Below are 16,450 nucleotides of genomic sequence, written 5' to 3' on the forward strand. Positions count from 1 at the left end.
CCTCTCCTATGCACAAAAGATGGCAGCGTGAGAGGCCGTGGATGCCACATGTGATGACAGCAGTCGAGTATTTTAGGAAGGGTGGGCTATTATTTGCACATAGAGACCCATTCGCAGAAGCCGAGAAGTCTCAAACGCCCGACGTGAGAAAATAGCTGGGAAGCTCCTTGTTTGAGCCACCACATGAGTACGAGATACTCGATGACAAGAATGCTATTATTTGGTCAAGCGCGTTGTCTTGTGGCCAAATATCGACGCTCAGATCGGACGTTGCTGCTAAGTGCACCCCTCAATGTCCCGTCATCGTCGGCCACGATTGCGAAGAATGCACCAGCAGAATTCGACGGCGTCGAGCCATTCGCGGCTGCTCCGTCGTAGGAAGCATAGCTCAACCTGGTAAGGACTGGACTTCCGCAAGGTCTGCGAGAGAGAGTCAAGATCTGGAGTCCTTGGCGGCACAGCTGGCTGCGACAGGTTTCAGGTTTTTTCGACCACTTCTCCCTAGGTCCTTCACCTGGTGAAAAATGTTGAGATTGAGAAAACGTTAGGGATCTAAATACCTGAGGGCATCTTGACTGTATATAGAAACATCAAAGAGCCATTTAAGAACAGCGTGCTCTGAACGTCATTCATAGCGGAGAATCAATGCGGCCTATGCAGCTGCATGCCGAGACATATCCGACAGCCGGAGAGCCGAATTCCGTCGATTGATGCCGGGGTTTGTATCTGAAACGAGACCTGTGCGGCGCAAATTGAGACAAGTTGGTCTTACCCTGATACCAACGGCGGGTAAAGCCGCGTTTGGGGTTGAGCACGACACCGTGGTTTGAGTTGAAAGGAAGGTTGCACTGGCCTTACCGGATGTGGCTGTGAGTTTACGTTGTACATTGTCAACTTCACGCGAGCCAGCCGAGCGAGCTCGCTGCTGTCGTCGTCATTGCTTGCCTGGATTCGCCGGAAAGTAGATTTCGAATTCGTGTTGGTCCAGTGTATTGCTTTGAAGAGGGGTTCATGATAGCGATGACTTATCCAGATTGGACATCGTGCTGTTTGCAGTTGAGTGCGATAGGAAGTTGGATACGATGAATAACACAAGTTTGCCGTTGACCGCCTATCGGTTGTAAATCATATCTTTTGTTGTGCCCGAAGTGACGGCTAGGACACGACATGAAATTGGTAACCATCGCAACTAGCAAGCAATCTCATTGGTCGACTAACCATGATAACGTGGCGTAAATGCGAGGCAGACTCGACGGGCCTGTACGTGAATACGATGGCTCCCTCACTGTCGTGGTCCATTTCTTTCGCATCACCTGCACATTAAGAACCTTGAGATACGAAATAAGTTGGCTGAAATCAGATTCGCGACGGTACTGGCCATCAGGTCCAGTCCTTTCCTTCCTGGTGTCGCTATTGGGCGGCAGTGAGGAAGGAAGCTCTCTCACATCAAGCGCGCCTGTTGACTCGTAGAATTCAAGCCACCCCACGAATCACGTTTATTGGCGATTCAGGGTTATTATCGTGGGGGCACTCACCGTTGACAGAGATTGTTAGCTAAAAAGACCACGTGAGAAGGGCAATTTCTGAGTGGTCGGTTCGTTTTCATCTGTGATACTTTTCCACCACACGGCACCACGTTTACAAGTGGCAACCTTAAGCATTGTGACTACAACGACGCTCGTCAATTCGATGTTCTAAGGAATTTTTGCGGTCACACTGTCTAGAGTACAGTGGGAGTACAGTGGAGTACAACCTTGCGCATCAATGAGGGTTTCGGCTGTCAGCTCAAAGATTGACCCACATGCCAACTGTATCCGCACCTGGGATCAAACGTACCTTCCATTGGCACAGATTATAAGTTGCTTGGTCTCACGCTCGTCCGTCATTTCGTACGGAGGCGTGAGCATGTTAGGCAGTCGCAGTATCAACTGGATCGGTAGGAAATTCTGACTGTACCTTGTCTCGATTCCCGTATTCACCTACTCCAAGTCTCCAACATAGCATAAGCATTGCCGAGGCGGAATGCCCCGCGTAGAAGTCACTTTCGAGTGTGAATGCCAGCAAAAGGGTACGTGACTCGGAAGTCTAAACCCAAAGTAGTCTAGTGAATCAATGCTTGCCGTAAAGATGAAACCATCAGCGGGAACTTCGCATTCCCTCTCCAACCAACTCCCAACTTTTCTTGGGGGGGCCCATTCTTGTACGAAGCAATCTTCGCCGCAGCAGCATCCCACACCAACGTCTCCAAGTGTCCTTAGCATCCCCCTGTTCTCCTTTGGCATTTGGACCAGTAGGCTGGTTTCAGGACTGCATGATGCGCCGAATCCGCCGATCCGCTGGGGCAGTCCTGGCGAGGTGTGTGCCAGATCTGCCTCTTGCATTTGCGACGGATATGCTGTGCGCACTCTCAGGCCGCACCATCAATATGCCTGTCGCAAAGACTTGCATCCACGCGCAAAAGCAGGAGCATTCCTCTGCTGCCTTTCGTCCTTCTTCAACTCTTTGAATACCTTCTATTTGATCCGTGGTCGATGCTGAGTGGGCTGTGGTTTGAGAGAAATCGATGTTGCAGCCGGCAGAGTGCTTAAAGCCTAATTCCGGCGCAGCTCTACTCTACACCTTCACTTGAGGTTCGAAGGATTTGGATGCTGGAGTACAGGTCATGTCAAACGGCAATTGAGGCCGCTCACTTCTACGCACAGTCGGAAGAAAACATAGCTGATATATGTAAGTTCGATCATCTCGTTGTTAGGCTGAGCTCAGACATGTCGTGTTTGATCGTTACTGATGTGGGCTGTGCCGTCCTTTAGAAGCTTTCCAATTTCCCGAGTGACCGTATTACCAACAAGCCCCCACCACCAACATGGCTGCACCGGGCTGCGGAATCATCTTTACTCCTTCACACAGGAATGACCGCAGCAACAGCAGCTTGCGCAGGTCCTTGAGTTTGAACTCCAAGACCAGATCTACCCTTGCTGCCACGAACAGACCACTTAATACACATCTCCAAGGCTCCGACATGGGGCTATCAACTGGACACAATAGGTCTCTGTCGGACAAGATGAGGAATCTACACCGAAAGAAAAATTCGAACGAGAGTAATCCAGGACCGAAACCACTGGCGTCCGCCATGGCTGCCGGTTCCATCAGGAGGCCTCCCAAGCATCTCGACCTAATGGAAGCAGCATCACACAATCAAGGTGAAGGTGTGCACTCGAGGAGGAACGATGGACCACATCGGGGAGTGGAAACAGGCAGGGAAAACAAAGGCATCAGTGTGAAGCAGATGAGGCCGTCGAACAACATGGACCAGTCCTATCGCTCAATCGCATACAACCAGTACCTGTCACAGGCTTTCGGTCTGCAGGGAGAAGAGAAGCCACGGCCTGCAGCGATACAAAGACTCAGAGTACCAGAGGCTTCGGAGGCGCGGCCAGACTCTGACATAAGTGCAATGACTGGTGACTCAATGGAAGTGAACTTCCACGTGGATCCCGCTGCTGCGCCCTCTGCCAAAGACCGAAGACCCAAAATACAGGTCACCATCCCTGGAAAAGTCACCAGACGACCGCACTCTTCCTCACATTTGGCAACGCAGATGGACAGGCAAAAGTCGCAGAGGAGAAGTAGGGATATACAGACGCAAATTTCGCCTCCCTCATCGACCACACATCAGCAAAACGCAGGGGACGTGCCTGCAAGGTTATCCGTCGTTTCTCCTCTATCAGTCGTTGAAATGCCAAAACCAAGGAGGCCTTTCTCTGCCTCATCTCTGGAAGACATGACAAGCGACACGCCTCGTAACGCTCCGTCGTTGGAAAAATTGGCGCGCTCGGATTCGTCGGATGACACAGGCGACCTTGATGACAGATCATCAAATTACAGCGGTCGCTCCTCGAGGTCAAGTTTGATGGAGGATACTGCCGTTCACCAATCCCTCAACCGGTGTCGAAGCATCGCCTTCTCCATCATATCACCCGCGGCAGCTGGGGTGTTTGACGGTCCACCGCTCGCATTGAACAACAACAGGCTGAGGGCCTTCAAGAGCACGACCTCGTTAGCTTCTGTCGACATGAACAAGCCATTACCACCGGAGCCAGGACCAGAAGTGGCGCCCCTGAATGTTGCATACTCTCGGGCCGGCAGCATGAAGGGAAAGCGAAAGGTGCCCTCGCCTCTCACATTTTCACGGTCGTCTATGTATGAGACGCCGTCACAGTTTCCATCTCGAATGTCCTCCTTGCGCTCGAAATATACTCCCGCCGACCTTGACGCTCTTGACGCTGCCTTCACAAAGACGAGTCCCAACGTCCAGGCAGGATTCGAGTACCAACCCGAACCCTCGCTGAGTCAGGCTGAGGCGGAGTTGGAAGCTCATTTAGGCACCATCAGCGAAGAGCCTACAATGCAACATCCAAACATGATGCCTATGGCACATGACCCTCTGCAAATAAGTCGTGGACCCAACACGATGGTTCCATCACGACACGCACCTCATCCGCCATCGTCGCTGAAACTGAGCGATGGAAGTATCAGCAGCCGGATGCGATTTCAGAAGAAGAGTGCAACCCACGTTGCCATGCAGATGCGTGGAGACTCATCAAAGTGGGATTCCGATGACAGCAGCAGGAGTGGCCTACGTCGCCGCATTTCCGCGCCGGCAGTGGGATCGACCGCAAAAGCCGACAAGATTCTTGGCAAATCTGCGACTCAAATGGCGAGGGAAAGCAGCTCGGAATCTAACTGGAGCTCTAGCGAATCTCCCCAGACTATGTATGACGGCGATTCTTCAAGCCCGACCATGTCAAGAGAGGATTCGAGCACCCCTGAGACCGACATTTCTTCCATCCCAGATCACGCTTACGAAGAAGTTCGAGCGAGGTTGGAGTTACTAAGCCCCAAGAACAACAATGATTCTGAACAGTTCGCGGCCTTCGCTCCGAAAACAAAGGAACATTCAGAATCGTCTTCTTCCATTAGTAGGCCACTACAGACACAAATCGATGACGCGACTCCTGACACGATACTGCCATCGACAACTCCAGAGAACAGTAGCAACGCTCAGACTGAACTGACTGCGCCCGCCATCTACTTAAAGCCAGTCGAGGAATTTCAGGAATCTCAGGTCACCATCGCGATCGGCCTTGATGCGCCCATAGACGAGAATGACGAAAGCAACATCCACCCCCTTCAGAGGCGGGCTGCCCAGGACGAGTCGCCCCAACGACGCCGGTCAATGGCTTCTATTGTAATGACTGAGAGACCACGATCCCTTGCGTCCATTGCGATGTCAGAGATTCCAGATATCTATGCCAGCCTCCCATCTCCAGGCTTGACGATCAGAAGTCGACAGTCTTTCTTTGTAGAAGACGTCGAACGTGACATCTCCGCCGATGCAGCTGAGGTAGTCCTTCTACGCATCTTGGAAAGCCTTGACAACCTGCAAGATCTCTTCGCTACTGCTACAGTCAGCAGGGGATTCTACCGCACCTTCAAGCGACAAGAGCTTCCCTTGATGAAGAATGCGCTTTACGGCATGTCTCCAGCTGCTTGGGAGCTTCGCGAAATGAGCCCACCCTATCCTGGGTTAGAAAGCGGTGATAACGCTCTTCCAAAGTTGCTTGAATACTCGCCTTCTCTCTATCTACAACACTACATGAGGGACATGTACACCATGATCGCTCTCAAGTCAATGATTTTGATACATTGCGAATCATTCCTTCGTGCTGACACCATCACCGCACTCGCAGGCGGTGAGACTGAACGAGCCTCCCAGATCGACGATGCTTTTTGGCGTGTGTGGACCTTCTGCCAGGTGTTCGGATGTGGATCAAACCGAGGCGATGACATCGTTGGTCAGATGGATTGGCTAAGGGGAGGCACCATGGCCAAGCATCAACGACGGACTGCCAACACCATGGAGTTCGGTGCCGACGTGAACAGGAATAGTGTTCTCTACAACTCGCCGCCAACATTCGGCAAAGGCAATGTGGGTGGACTGACAGCGGAGGACCTCTACGATATGACAGAGATCTGGACCTGCCTGGGCGTTCTCGTCCGCGGGTTCCAGGGCAAGCGCCAAGAGGCGAGAGAGTATGGAATCTTCGACAAGGCAGACATCATCACTGGTGATGTCGAACAGGAAGATTCAGTGCTTGGTACGTGCCTCCCTTCCTTACCGTCAGACCTTTACTAACACCATCGACAGAGGAATGGACCTACCACCTCCTCACTCTCGCTCCTCCCGCCGTCCTGGACGTCACCTCGCCCACCTCACCCACAGCTGCGACCTTTGCCCACGCCCGTTCGCGTGGCTACACCACCTGGACGACACCTAGCGTTTCCCGCGCCACCTTCCTCAAAGAAGCCGTCTCCCGCGTCTACCAGGAAAGAATTGCAGAGCGCCATCCTACCTCGCCCAGCCCGTCTTCAAAAGGGAAGATCACGGACCCCTCCTCTCCCATCTCCAAACAGCCCATAGACGACGTCGTGGCCGCCCGCTGGCGTTGCGCTCGCCACGCGGCAGAAATCCGTGCCAAGCGCAGCGATCCTGGCTTCAAGGCTCTGCAACCTTCAGAGGACAGACCCATGTCAGAATTCCCTGCCGTTCTCGAAAAGCTGGACATGGGTAGTGCCCCTCCTGTTCCTGCCATCCCGTCAGCTCACTCTCGAACTCCTTCCGACCTTGACACCTCCAAAAACTTCGTCTCTGCCCTCGTCGTGCCTGCTGGCCCTCAAGTCCGCGACCCTGTCGATGTCGCTGTCGATAGGCTCGTAGCTATGGGTTTCGAGAAGAAGAAGGCCGCCAAAGCGCTTGCCGAGACCGACACGGGAAATTCAGTCGATTTCGCGAGAGCACTCGAGTGGTTGGTTAGAGAGAGGAAGAGGGATGTGGGTGGCTTGATGCATTCGGGGTATAGAGGACCCGCCACCCCAACTGGAGAGAGCGATGAGATTGCGAGTGCGAACGCCGAGAGTGCTATCCGCGATGCCGTTGGTCTCGGGCTGAATGTTGGGGGCAGAGCTTGGGCGTGAGATGATAAAGTTTGAGTTGATGTTCTTTATGTTGTGTCTTATTTACTGTTATATACCACGGCGATCGCTCATGATCTGCCCAAATGTCTAGTGCGATCCAAGCCGATCTTTTGTTACTCTCTGAGCGGAGCTTCGTTTGGGTTCAAATCAGATTACAATCTATCTACCATGAATGAACTCTATCTATCTACCCTAGCCATTTTCTGGCAGGTGTGAACGACTTGAATAACTAACCATCCAACGTCACAATTTCCTCAGCTAATGTCCGAAAGACTGCGCTGTCTGTTTGTTTTCCGAGCCCAATAGGGGTGTCCTGGAGAACGTGCTTCGAGCCAGCAGGGCTGGGCCAGAGTCCTGGAGGACATGCTGTCCATTCCGTCCGCTTCTTGAGCCAGCATAACCGCAGAAAATTCCCATCGATATACATCTACTCCCGACATTCCGACTACAGGCCATTCAGGGTCGCAGTGCCCGAATTGTTCACCAGACTCCCCTACGGCACCACAACGACCACCTTCCCCACCGCCCTATTCCCCTCCATGTACTCACGCGCCGCCCCAACCCGAACACCCGACCCACAAACCCCTCCATCCGCCACCGCCCGCTCTCCACCTTCCTCACCACCGCCTCCATCACCCGCGGCGCCTGCCCCGTCCACCCGTCCCCCTCCCCCGTAGCGTAGAACGTCAGGTTCCGCGTCGGCGGGATGTCCGACGGCGCGAAGTGGGTCCAGGCTCCACGCCTTGGACGGCACGCCCGTCGCGACGGCGGGCCAGGTGCGGGAGGGCGACGTTGAGGATCTGAGCCGGACCCACGGGTTCGAGGATGCGGTCGGCGCCCTTGGGGACGGGGGGGCGGAGGCGCGCGTCGAGGTCCGATTCCAGGAGGACGTGGTGCGCGCCCGCGTCCTGCAGCTTGGCGGCTTTGTCCTCCTGGCGCGTGGTGGCGATGACGGTGCATGGGTGGTCGGTGGCGAGGAGGATGGCCCAGAGGCTCAGGCTGCTGGTGCCGCCGTGCACCAGGAGGGTCGATCCCCGGTTCGGCTCCGCGGCGTCGAAGAGGGAGCCCCATGCCGTCCACATGCTCGTGAAGATGCCGCCGAGGACGTCCCAGGGCAGGGAGGTGGGCGGGATGGGGAAGCGGCGCCGCGAGTGGCAGAGGGTGTACTGGGCGTAGGCGCCGTCGTGGGCTTTGCCGCCGCCGTAGACCCAGCCGGCGACGGGGTCGCCGGGGTGGAAGGGGGTGGAGGCGCCGGCGGTTTCGACGGTGCCGACGGATTTTTCGCCTAGGATCTTGGGGGATGGTGGGTTAGTGAGATGGCTCGGGTAGGGATCGTTTGGAGCCGGGAAGGGGGGGTGGGTTGAAGGTGTGAGGAGCATACTGCTCTACCTTTGGCGGATCCTCATGGTATTCCGATGTGGATATACCGAATTCTGCCGGGGCGGGCGCATCACCGTTACGTCCGCGTAGCTCGGCTCTGTTGAGGCCGGCGGCTCTGACGCGCACGAGGACCCAGTCCCCGGATGGCAGGGTGGGCTTAGGGTAGGCCTGGTCGATGGTGAAGCATGCGGAGGGGGGATGAGCGCCGAGGGATGTGAGGACCGCGGCGGTCATGGTGCCGGAGGGTTTGTTGGACCAGGATGGCATGGTGAGAGTGATTGCTTGATGGTGAGGAGCCTTCTGGAGGGTCGGGCTCGGATACGGCTCACGGGTTTGGGGTTTGCGATATCAACAGTTAGGTATGTTGGTGGGGTGTCCCTCCTATTCTGCGGAAGCTGCGGTCTTCCATTGCGAATGAAGTATTCGAAAAAAACAAGTAGCTCGAACTTAGCAACAGCAGAAAAGTGAGTAAGCTGTTGAAGGTCGGAAGGGTTCCAGTCGAAAGCATATGATGTCATTAGCCGATGATGTTGGGGTTACTCGAACTCACCCAAGAGTATAAAATAACGTCCTATCACGAATCCTTAGATTCCAGGCTTGACGATCAGATGTCGCGTACAAAGGTACTCGGAATATCCAATCGATCATCTTTGCCAGCAAAATAATCTTGCCAGAATGGTTCATGCTTGAGGTTTGCACCTGTGGGCATTGTACCAATTGACTCGAAGCCTCAACAATCTGCCAAATGTAAGCAGAGCTTGACGGAAGCTCATTGGTTCATCCCTAAGGCATCTGCTGCTGCCAGCCTGCCACAAGTACCGACTTTCACTGCGGAATGTCTGTGGCATCTGTTCCAAGGGAAGCCGAATAATCTGCTTTGCGCTTTATTACTTTCCCCCAATTTCCCCCAATTTCCCCTTACCAACGCACGGCTGGGGAACAGAGAGGATCCTGATGTGGACAATAATGGAGAAATGCGAGGCCAAGATCCTGTCAGCCTACACCCGTCGACGGCATCATTACCGAAGGCATCCGCGTTACCAACCCCAACTTTTCACCGGTTCACCGCTGAGACGGCTGAGACGGCTGAGACGGCTGAGACGGTAGTGAGCGTAAAGAGTCATCAGTCGGTTTTGCTTTGTCTTACCAAAGCCTAAAAATCACAGGGCAGTCAGTTTTGGGGGCGAGATCGGCCTCGGAAGGCATAGTTGCCGCCTGTCAATCATAGGTCATAATCGGAAATGTGCCAGGGTTGAGGGGACGGCTATTGCTACCCTCGAGCCACCTGGACCTACCCTTTACAGTCACCCTCCGTCGCCAAACCTATCTGGCTCAGCCACAGATGTTGCAAAAAGATTAACATCGGCAAAGCATGCGAAAGGTCTTGAAATTATTGGCTCCATTCTCCGGGTAGCCTCCTGATACGGAGTACCCAGAGAAAGAGAGTTTCGGCCGTGACCTGTAGGTACTAGGATCGTCATCCTGAAGCAGCGGCATCACAGACGACGTGGTCGATCCTCACGTGGCCTTTCAGGTGCGAATCCACACCACCTCCATTTCGGACCAGTGTTTAACGGGCTTATTCGTCACTCTCTGTCTTTGTTAATAATCCCATCTTCTTGTTCTTACACTTATATAGCCGTACTCTTTCAGTCGAAAATGCTTTGATCGCGATGACTTGATTCAACAAATGCGCTTTAACCTAGACGTACCTGAGAGCATGGGAGAAGAAAAAGAAGGGAAAGGGGGTGCTTAGACGAAGGACATGCCAAGATAGCAAACGGCGTGAAGCTTCAAGTGGGTAGAGCGGGGCAAATGGGGAGCTGCTTAGCTGCTTTGCTCTTACTCTTGACCCATCTACTCATCTTTCGCCTTCATATGCATGACGCAGGCTGCAGATCTCTGGCCAGCATCCGATTGCCATCCCACTAATTCAATATTCATCCGAAGGCTGGCGGGAAATCTACAAATATGTCAGGGATCTCTAGATTAACAGGGATCTCCATCCTGCGCAATCAATCCATCCCTTTCACCCCGGACGTGGTGCATACTTATCAATCGATTATCTGGCACTGGCCACTCACGATACGCCACGCTTAGCGATCCTGCGAATGGTTGGGATCTAGCAACAACTGGTCTCTCCTTTGGAGATTAACAGCGGGCCCTCCCGCCCGCATGTTATTCCTTCTCAGCCTTGCCCTTGCCACATGTATTTCCTGACTTATACGACTCAGTCAGTTGTGGCCATGAAACATCAACTTTTTCAAGAATCAGTCGTCGCTGACAATCTATGAAGCCCGTCGAAGTGAGATTAAAAGCAAGCATATTGAAGCGCATTCAAGCGAGCTGTGACCATTCCGAATCTGAGGCTAGGTTAATGGTACATGCGAAGAATCTTGATCTGCATGCTCCAACGTAAGCAGCCATTTCTCATCCAAACAGTGCTGGGCAAGAAGTAATGATGAGTGAGGTGCGAGCGCACGGAAAATAGGATAGCAAGTAGTAGACGCAGCCAGACACGGCCATGGCCGTCACTGAGGCTTCAGATATTCTCAGCGCCCATCATCAAATAACAAGCACTGGTAGTTGTCCTTTGTTGCGTCTGCTGCAAATACCAGATTCCATTCTCAAAGTATTCCTCGGCTATCTTTTCTTCCAGACATCAATCAGTCCAGTTCCTCTCTCATCTTGCCTTTAAGGCGAGAGCGACAGACACCATCAGCACCCTTTCCGGAGCTCGATCCGGACTCCCCAACACGGTTAGAGACATCCAGCCAAGCCCGCACAATGAATAATTATGCATGCATTAATTCTGATATCGCGGCACAAAGTTGTGCCAAGCAAATCGAGCTCGAATCTAGTGCGGCGGGACCCTCTTATTCGTCATTCAATGCCTCTAGCGTGCAACAGCGGCAGAACGCAGCTTCAACATTGACAGACTTCAACAACAATGAAGTCCTCCTATTGCTCATGTTTGCTCGATCCACTCGCCATATCGAGCCTATTCTGGAGCCGGGTCCCGGAGAGAGGCACCTTTCTCCCTTGCAGGTCCTTGCGCTATCTACCTTGAAAGACTGCCCAGACGGTAGGATCTTGGATTGGCTAGAGCTAGCCCGTCTACACTGTTAGTAGATAAGCTATCATATGTAAAGGTGGAGGAAAAGCTGACAGCCTTTAGTAGGTCATGGTCCAACCTCTCCAACCCTTGAGTCTGGGTCTGGTTCTGACACCCTGCTTCCATCCCTCCGCGCGCAGCCGAAACAGTCTGTAGCCGAGCTCACGTTAGGGACGGAGGCAACTGCGACGGGTCCATCACAACTAATCCCCAAGCTTTGGGGATCGCAGTCTGTTACCGACCACTTTCCCAGACACGACTTCAGCAGGTCTTCCAAGTCGACTAGGTCGAAAAAGACTGACAACCACTACTGGTGCACAGTATGTGAAGAATTGAAGTCTTACAAAGACAGTGGAAGTTGGAAGAAACACGAGAAGGAACACGAGACAATATTCATTTGCGGTCTGGATGATGCCGCAGAAAGTAGCAGGGCAGGCCAATGTCACGCCTCGAACGGGTTCACCTGCAAGAGAAGGGACATCATGGTCAATCATTTGAACAAGTTGCATGGAATAATGGACGCACATCGAGGCCGTGAGCTCGCAGATCAATGGCGACACACCGTGGGGAAGCGAGCATGGTCTTGTGGTTTCTGCATTGCCATATTCTCAACCTTTCAAGATCGTCTCAAGCACATTGATATCAAGCATTTCAGAGAGCATCAAAGCATCCACGAATGGGACTTGAACAAGGTGATCTTGGGCCTTTTGCAACAGCCGAAGATGGAAAACGCCTGGAAGACGAGAACAGCGTTACTGACTCCTTGGGCGCACCCGGAAAACTTTGCTTGGAATAAGGCAGTCGCAAAAGATTTGCGAGCAGAGCTGGAGAGGGGCCCCTCGGATGACCATCATGCAAATACCCTTGCGGACGCAGTCTATTCCGCAAGCGAATCCAATGGAGGATCTTGGTCTCAGAGCGGCACGACCCACGCCATCCCCCATTCGGATGCAATGGAACAGTTGAGTCTCTTGTCATCACCAAACCCCTATCAGGCGACCTCAGCTCTAACGTCCGATTCTGGATTGTACCATCGCCCGAGTTCAGCGACCATGGATTCTACTGCCCATCTCATGCCGAGCGATCCTTCATACGTTGGAGCTCCGACGAGCACTTCTCCCCTCGGCAACACGCTAGAGCCGGCGATGCCATCCTTGAACCACTCTCAAAGTTGGACTTCTGCCTCAGAAACCGAAACCTTCTTCAACGGCTATGAGCCGTCAGGAAGCTACGGTGGTCAAGACGCGCCTTATTTGACACCAGATTGGTACGGTTAATAATGTATGTAACGAAATAATGAGCAGGACACGAACACATGGAGTGAATGTTTCGATCACTGCATTGGAGTTGATGCCAAATTTGCGCGTTTTCAGAATCCTTCTGAACTCTTCTGAACCCCCAGGCTAACATCGGAGCAAGCACTATGTTAGAAGGGGCCGTGCGTGACCGCTGTTTTCTTCAATTATTGGGTACTATACCGAAACCAATTAGTAAGACCAGTCAAGCGGAGTATTTGTCAAAGCTATTTCTCCTAGTCAGCACTGCATTTTACCGTCTTTTCCGGAACGCCATCACAAATCCGAATCTCTCCAATGGCGCCCGTGCCTACCAGGTTCCGAGCTAGGACTCCATCCTGGTCCGCTACCAGATGGGTTGCGTTTGGACAGTAGGCAGCGGTTTATTGACCCTTTTAGTATTCTGTCTGTCATGTTATCCCTGTACGACATCTCCGTTGTGTGCTCCCGTCGAAGACTCCACGAGCATGCTTCTGCTACCCGGTCGCGCGCCCTCCCCAGTCTTTATCTTCCACGTCAGGACTACCCTGGTCTACCTGGACAACAGAGCGCTGGATTGATTTCCTCGCGTTGCCTAAACCGCTCTTCGACTTATCTTCCCAGTACAGCTGTCATCCTAGCCTCCTGTGCCCTCGCTGTGCACTGCGTGAAGTGCCCATACAGATCAGATCAGCTCGGCTCAGCCAAGCTAGATGCAGATTTCTTCCTCGATATGTCCAATTCCCAGGCAATGGCTTCGATTCAGGAGCGTCTGCCCGGATACACAGCTCTCAAGCGCCAAAAGCTGGGCACTGAGGTAGCAAAGCGCACGTGAATTGCTGCCTGGCTCGTACTGGCATCCTCTGCCGTTGCATTTACATACTGAGACTAATTTCGGCGCGGAAAAAATGTTTTTCCGACCCACCACTACCACCAACCCTTCCGAATAGAGTCTGAGTACTGAGACTACATTGCATTCGTGTCTGGAAAGGATGACGCACTGAAGGCCTCGACTACACTCTAGGCCCAAATTTAGGGTGCTTACCCGCCCGAGGGGTTCGCTACCTCACTTAGCTCCCCTGAGCTGTTGGGGCCGAGGAAGACAATCGCGGAAAGCATCAGCTTTCCTCATTTGTCTCTGTTAACGTGAAGCTGCAACAGTAGTTGCGAACGGGCATATAAGCTCTTGTATGTATAGCGGCGATGAAGGCTGAGTTAGAATGGAATTACGTTTCGATTCTACGGATGTGTGACCTTAAGATACCTGGGGTAAGCGAGAGTACTGATGTGCTGGTTCATGCGAGAGAAGGAATGTTGCAGGCATGATGCAGGAAGGCCTGATGCCAGGGTTGAAATGGATGGACCAATCGCTCCGACCGATCTACGAGCCTGCCGACATCGCCATGAATTACTCGTACTATCCAGAAGTGAGTAACCTCGCTTAATAGCGCCGGGAGAGTTGACCAATCAAACTACGATTTTCGCGGTGAACTAAGTAGTTTGATTGGTCAACTCTCCCTCCGCTATTAAGCGAGGCTACTCACTTCTGGATAGTACGAGTATCTTAATCTGAGAAAGGTGTAGTCGCCTTGCCATTCATAATTTCCAACAACAACGATAATCGGCTCAGCATCTGTGGGAGCAAAGCTGTAGAGATCATGCTGACTTGAAACTTTGTACCCCAAAATTCTGTTGCAAGAAGCTATCGTCGCAATGGTATGAGAGCTGGTTGTGTCCTCTACGAAAGAGCGAATTGAAGAAGCACGCTAGTATTCTGGGGTGGCAATACCGTGAATTCCGCTCGGCGGTCCACCACTCTCACAACGTATTCGGGTCGGCCAGGTTGGCCAAGCAGGTCAGTCAGATCAATCAGACGAACAGCGACATATAGTTGTAAATTTCACACCTCTCGCCCTTTGTTCTTTCGTGCTCTTAATAATAATGGGTTTTGACGATTTGCAGAGGCCCGTTTCAGGCTTAGCTCATGCGCTAGACAGACCTTCCCCGTCATTGGCGCAGAATTCCGCAACCACTCGTCTGGAGCCGCAGAAGGCCATCACGATTTTACTCGATCAGCATGACAAAATCATTTTCGCGTACCTCAGACTTGCGCGGTCTCTCAGTCCAAGCCTCCACTATTTTCCTGGCCATGGCTCACTCTCAAGCGACCAAGTCCTGGCTGTCGGGGCACTGAGAGACTATGCCGATGATAAAATCAGGACCTGGTTGGAACAAGCTCGCAAGCTTTGTGAGGACTTACGATATTTGTTGGGTTTCAAAGAGCTGACGCTGACTAGCAAGCGATACTGAACAACGCAATTGCCCGCGGGGCATTATCGGCCAAGAATCTGGCTTCGCATACTCGTACCTCCCCTCCTCGGGGCATTTGCAGGGAACTGCGCACGCTCCCGGCGGTAGCGCATCTGTCCGCGCGCCGCCCAATGGCGTTCAGATTGAAGGCTCCCATCAAATCACCCCGAATACTTCCGACCTTCACCAGCACCAGACGTTTGACAAGACCGATACTTCACGCAAAGCAACAAAGGCAGTCAATCTCTATTGGTGCACTATCTGCGAAGTCCGGCGCCCCTACAAGAATCTCTCGGATTGGAAGAAACACGAGAAGGAGCATGTGGATACATATGTCTGTATGCTTGGGGCCCCATTAGAAAAGACTGAGGGCGGCACCAAATGTATCCTTTGCGGACTATCGAACCCAAGCGAAAAGCATCTTGGCGCGCACAAGATCCAGATATGTGGACAGGGAGTCCCAGGCTCGTTCTCCTGTAAGAGAAGGGCTGACATGGTCGAACATTTGAAGAAATGTCACGACGTTCAGGGGAAGGTTCAAGGTAGAGCCATAGCGGATAAGTGGAAAGAAACCACCAAGAAGCAAGCGTGGTCGTGTGGTTTCTGTGGTTACCTGGTCCACACCTTTGGAGATCGTCTCAAGCATATCGCAACGCATTTCGAGCGCGGTCAAGTACTTGATGAGTGGGACACTACCAAAGTAATAGAAGGCTTGTTGTTACAACCAAGAATGGCGAGTGCCTGGAAAACTCAACTAGATTCCCCACTGGGCTGGGAGTCTTCAAAAATCATCTGGGAAAGGCATGTTGTGAAAGGTTTGCAGCACGATCTCGAGATAGGGCCATCCGATCCAAAGCATGCGGCAGCTCTCGCGAAAGCAGCGTACAACGCGCGCCAGTCCAATTGGCATTTGCTCAACGACTACAAGCCGCTTGGCTTTGCACCGATTGATGGAGCAATAGGATCGAGTGCTATTGTGCCGACAAGCGGCTATAGTTCCATCACGGAAGGAGCATATGAGCCGAGCTCGGAACACGACCAGTTTCAGTTTGTAGCACCCGCCGACACCCTTCATCATGGTGTCTCGGCATTGGGCGGGGTTCCGACGGCCACCTACGACTACGGTACCTTCCAAGCTTCCTCTTCGGACGATGGCAGTAGCTTAATGCAAGATCCTTGGCTATCGGATCCTTTCCAGAAAAGTTCATCTGCAGCAGACCAATACACCGGCCTCAATGTGCATCAAGAGCAAAGCAGCATCACCAGCGGGATGCATATCTGGCCGACACCAGCAGTGTCCAGCGACGACCCAGGTACTGATGATATGTTTGCGTAG

At 52.8% G+C, this 16,450-nt stretch overlaps 4 protein-coding genes across 4 annotated transcripts; 3 read left to right on the top strand and 1 right to left on the bottom strand.

The window, feature by feature from the left end:
- Positions 1-2,863: 2,863 nt before the first annotated feature.
- Positions 2,864-7,035, top strand: HO133_003962 (uncharacterized protein; the record flags this gene model as incomplete). The annotated part of the gene is made up of 2 exons (XM_037294882.1): positions 2,864-6,158; positions 6,209-7,035. 2 exons carry the CDS (start codon positions 2,864-2,866, stop codon positions 7,033-7,035), a joined length of 4,122 nt encoding a protein of 1,373 aa, XP_037148929.1.
- A 686-nt stretch (positions 7,036-7,721) lies between these two features.
- On the bottom strand, positions 7,722-8,682 carry HO133_003963 (uncharacterized protein; the record flags this gene model as incomplete). Its single annotated transcript, XM_037294883.1, has 2 exons — positions 7,722-8,327; positions 8,425-8,682. 2 exons carry the CDS (start codon positions 8,680-8,682, stop codon positions 7,722-7,724), a joined length of 864 nt encoding a protein of 287 aa, XP_037148930.1.
- Positions 8,683-11,202: 2,520 nt separating this feature from the next.
- On the top strand, positions 11,203-12,807 carry HO133_003964 (uncharacterized protein; the record flags this gene model as incomplete). Its single annotated transcript, XM_037294884.1, has 2 exons — positions 11,203-11,539; positions 11,594-12,807. The coding sequence occupies 2 exons, from the start codon at positions 11,203-11,205 to the stop codon at positions 12,805-12,807; spliced, it is 1,551 nt and encodes a 516-aa protein (XP_037148931.1).
- Positions 12,808-14,745: 1,938 nt separating this feature from the next.
- HO133_003965 (uncharacterized protein) lies at positions 14,746-16,450 on the top strand (the record flags this gene model as incomplete). Its single annotated transcript, XM_037294885.1, has 2 exons — positions 14,746-15,052; positions 15,102-16,450. 2 exons carry the CDS (start codon positions 14,746-14,748, stop codon positions 16,448-16,450), a joined length of 1,656 nt encoding a protein of 551 aa, XP_037148932.1.

The sequence above is a fragment of the Letharia lupina genome (assembly GCF_014066315.1).
Source record: "Letharia lupina isolate WasteWater1 chromosome Unknown contig_19, whole genome shotgun sequence".
NCBI lineage: Eukaryota > Fungi > Ascomycota > Lecanoromycetes > Lecanorales > Parmeliaceae > Letharia > Letharia lupina.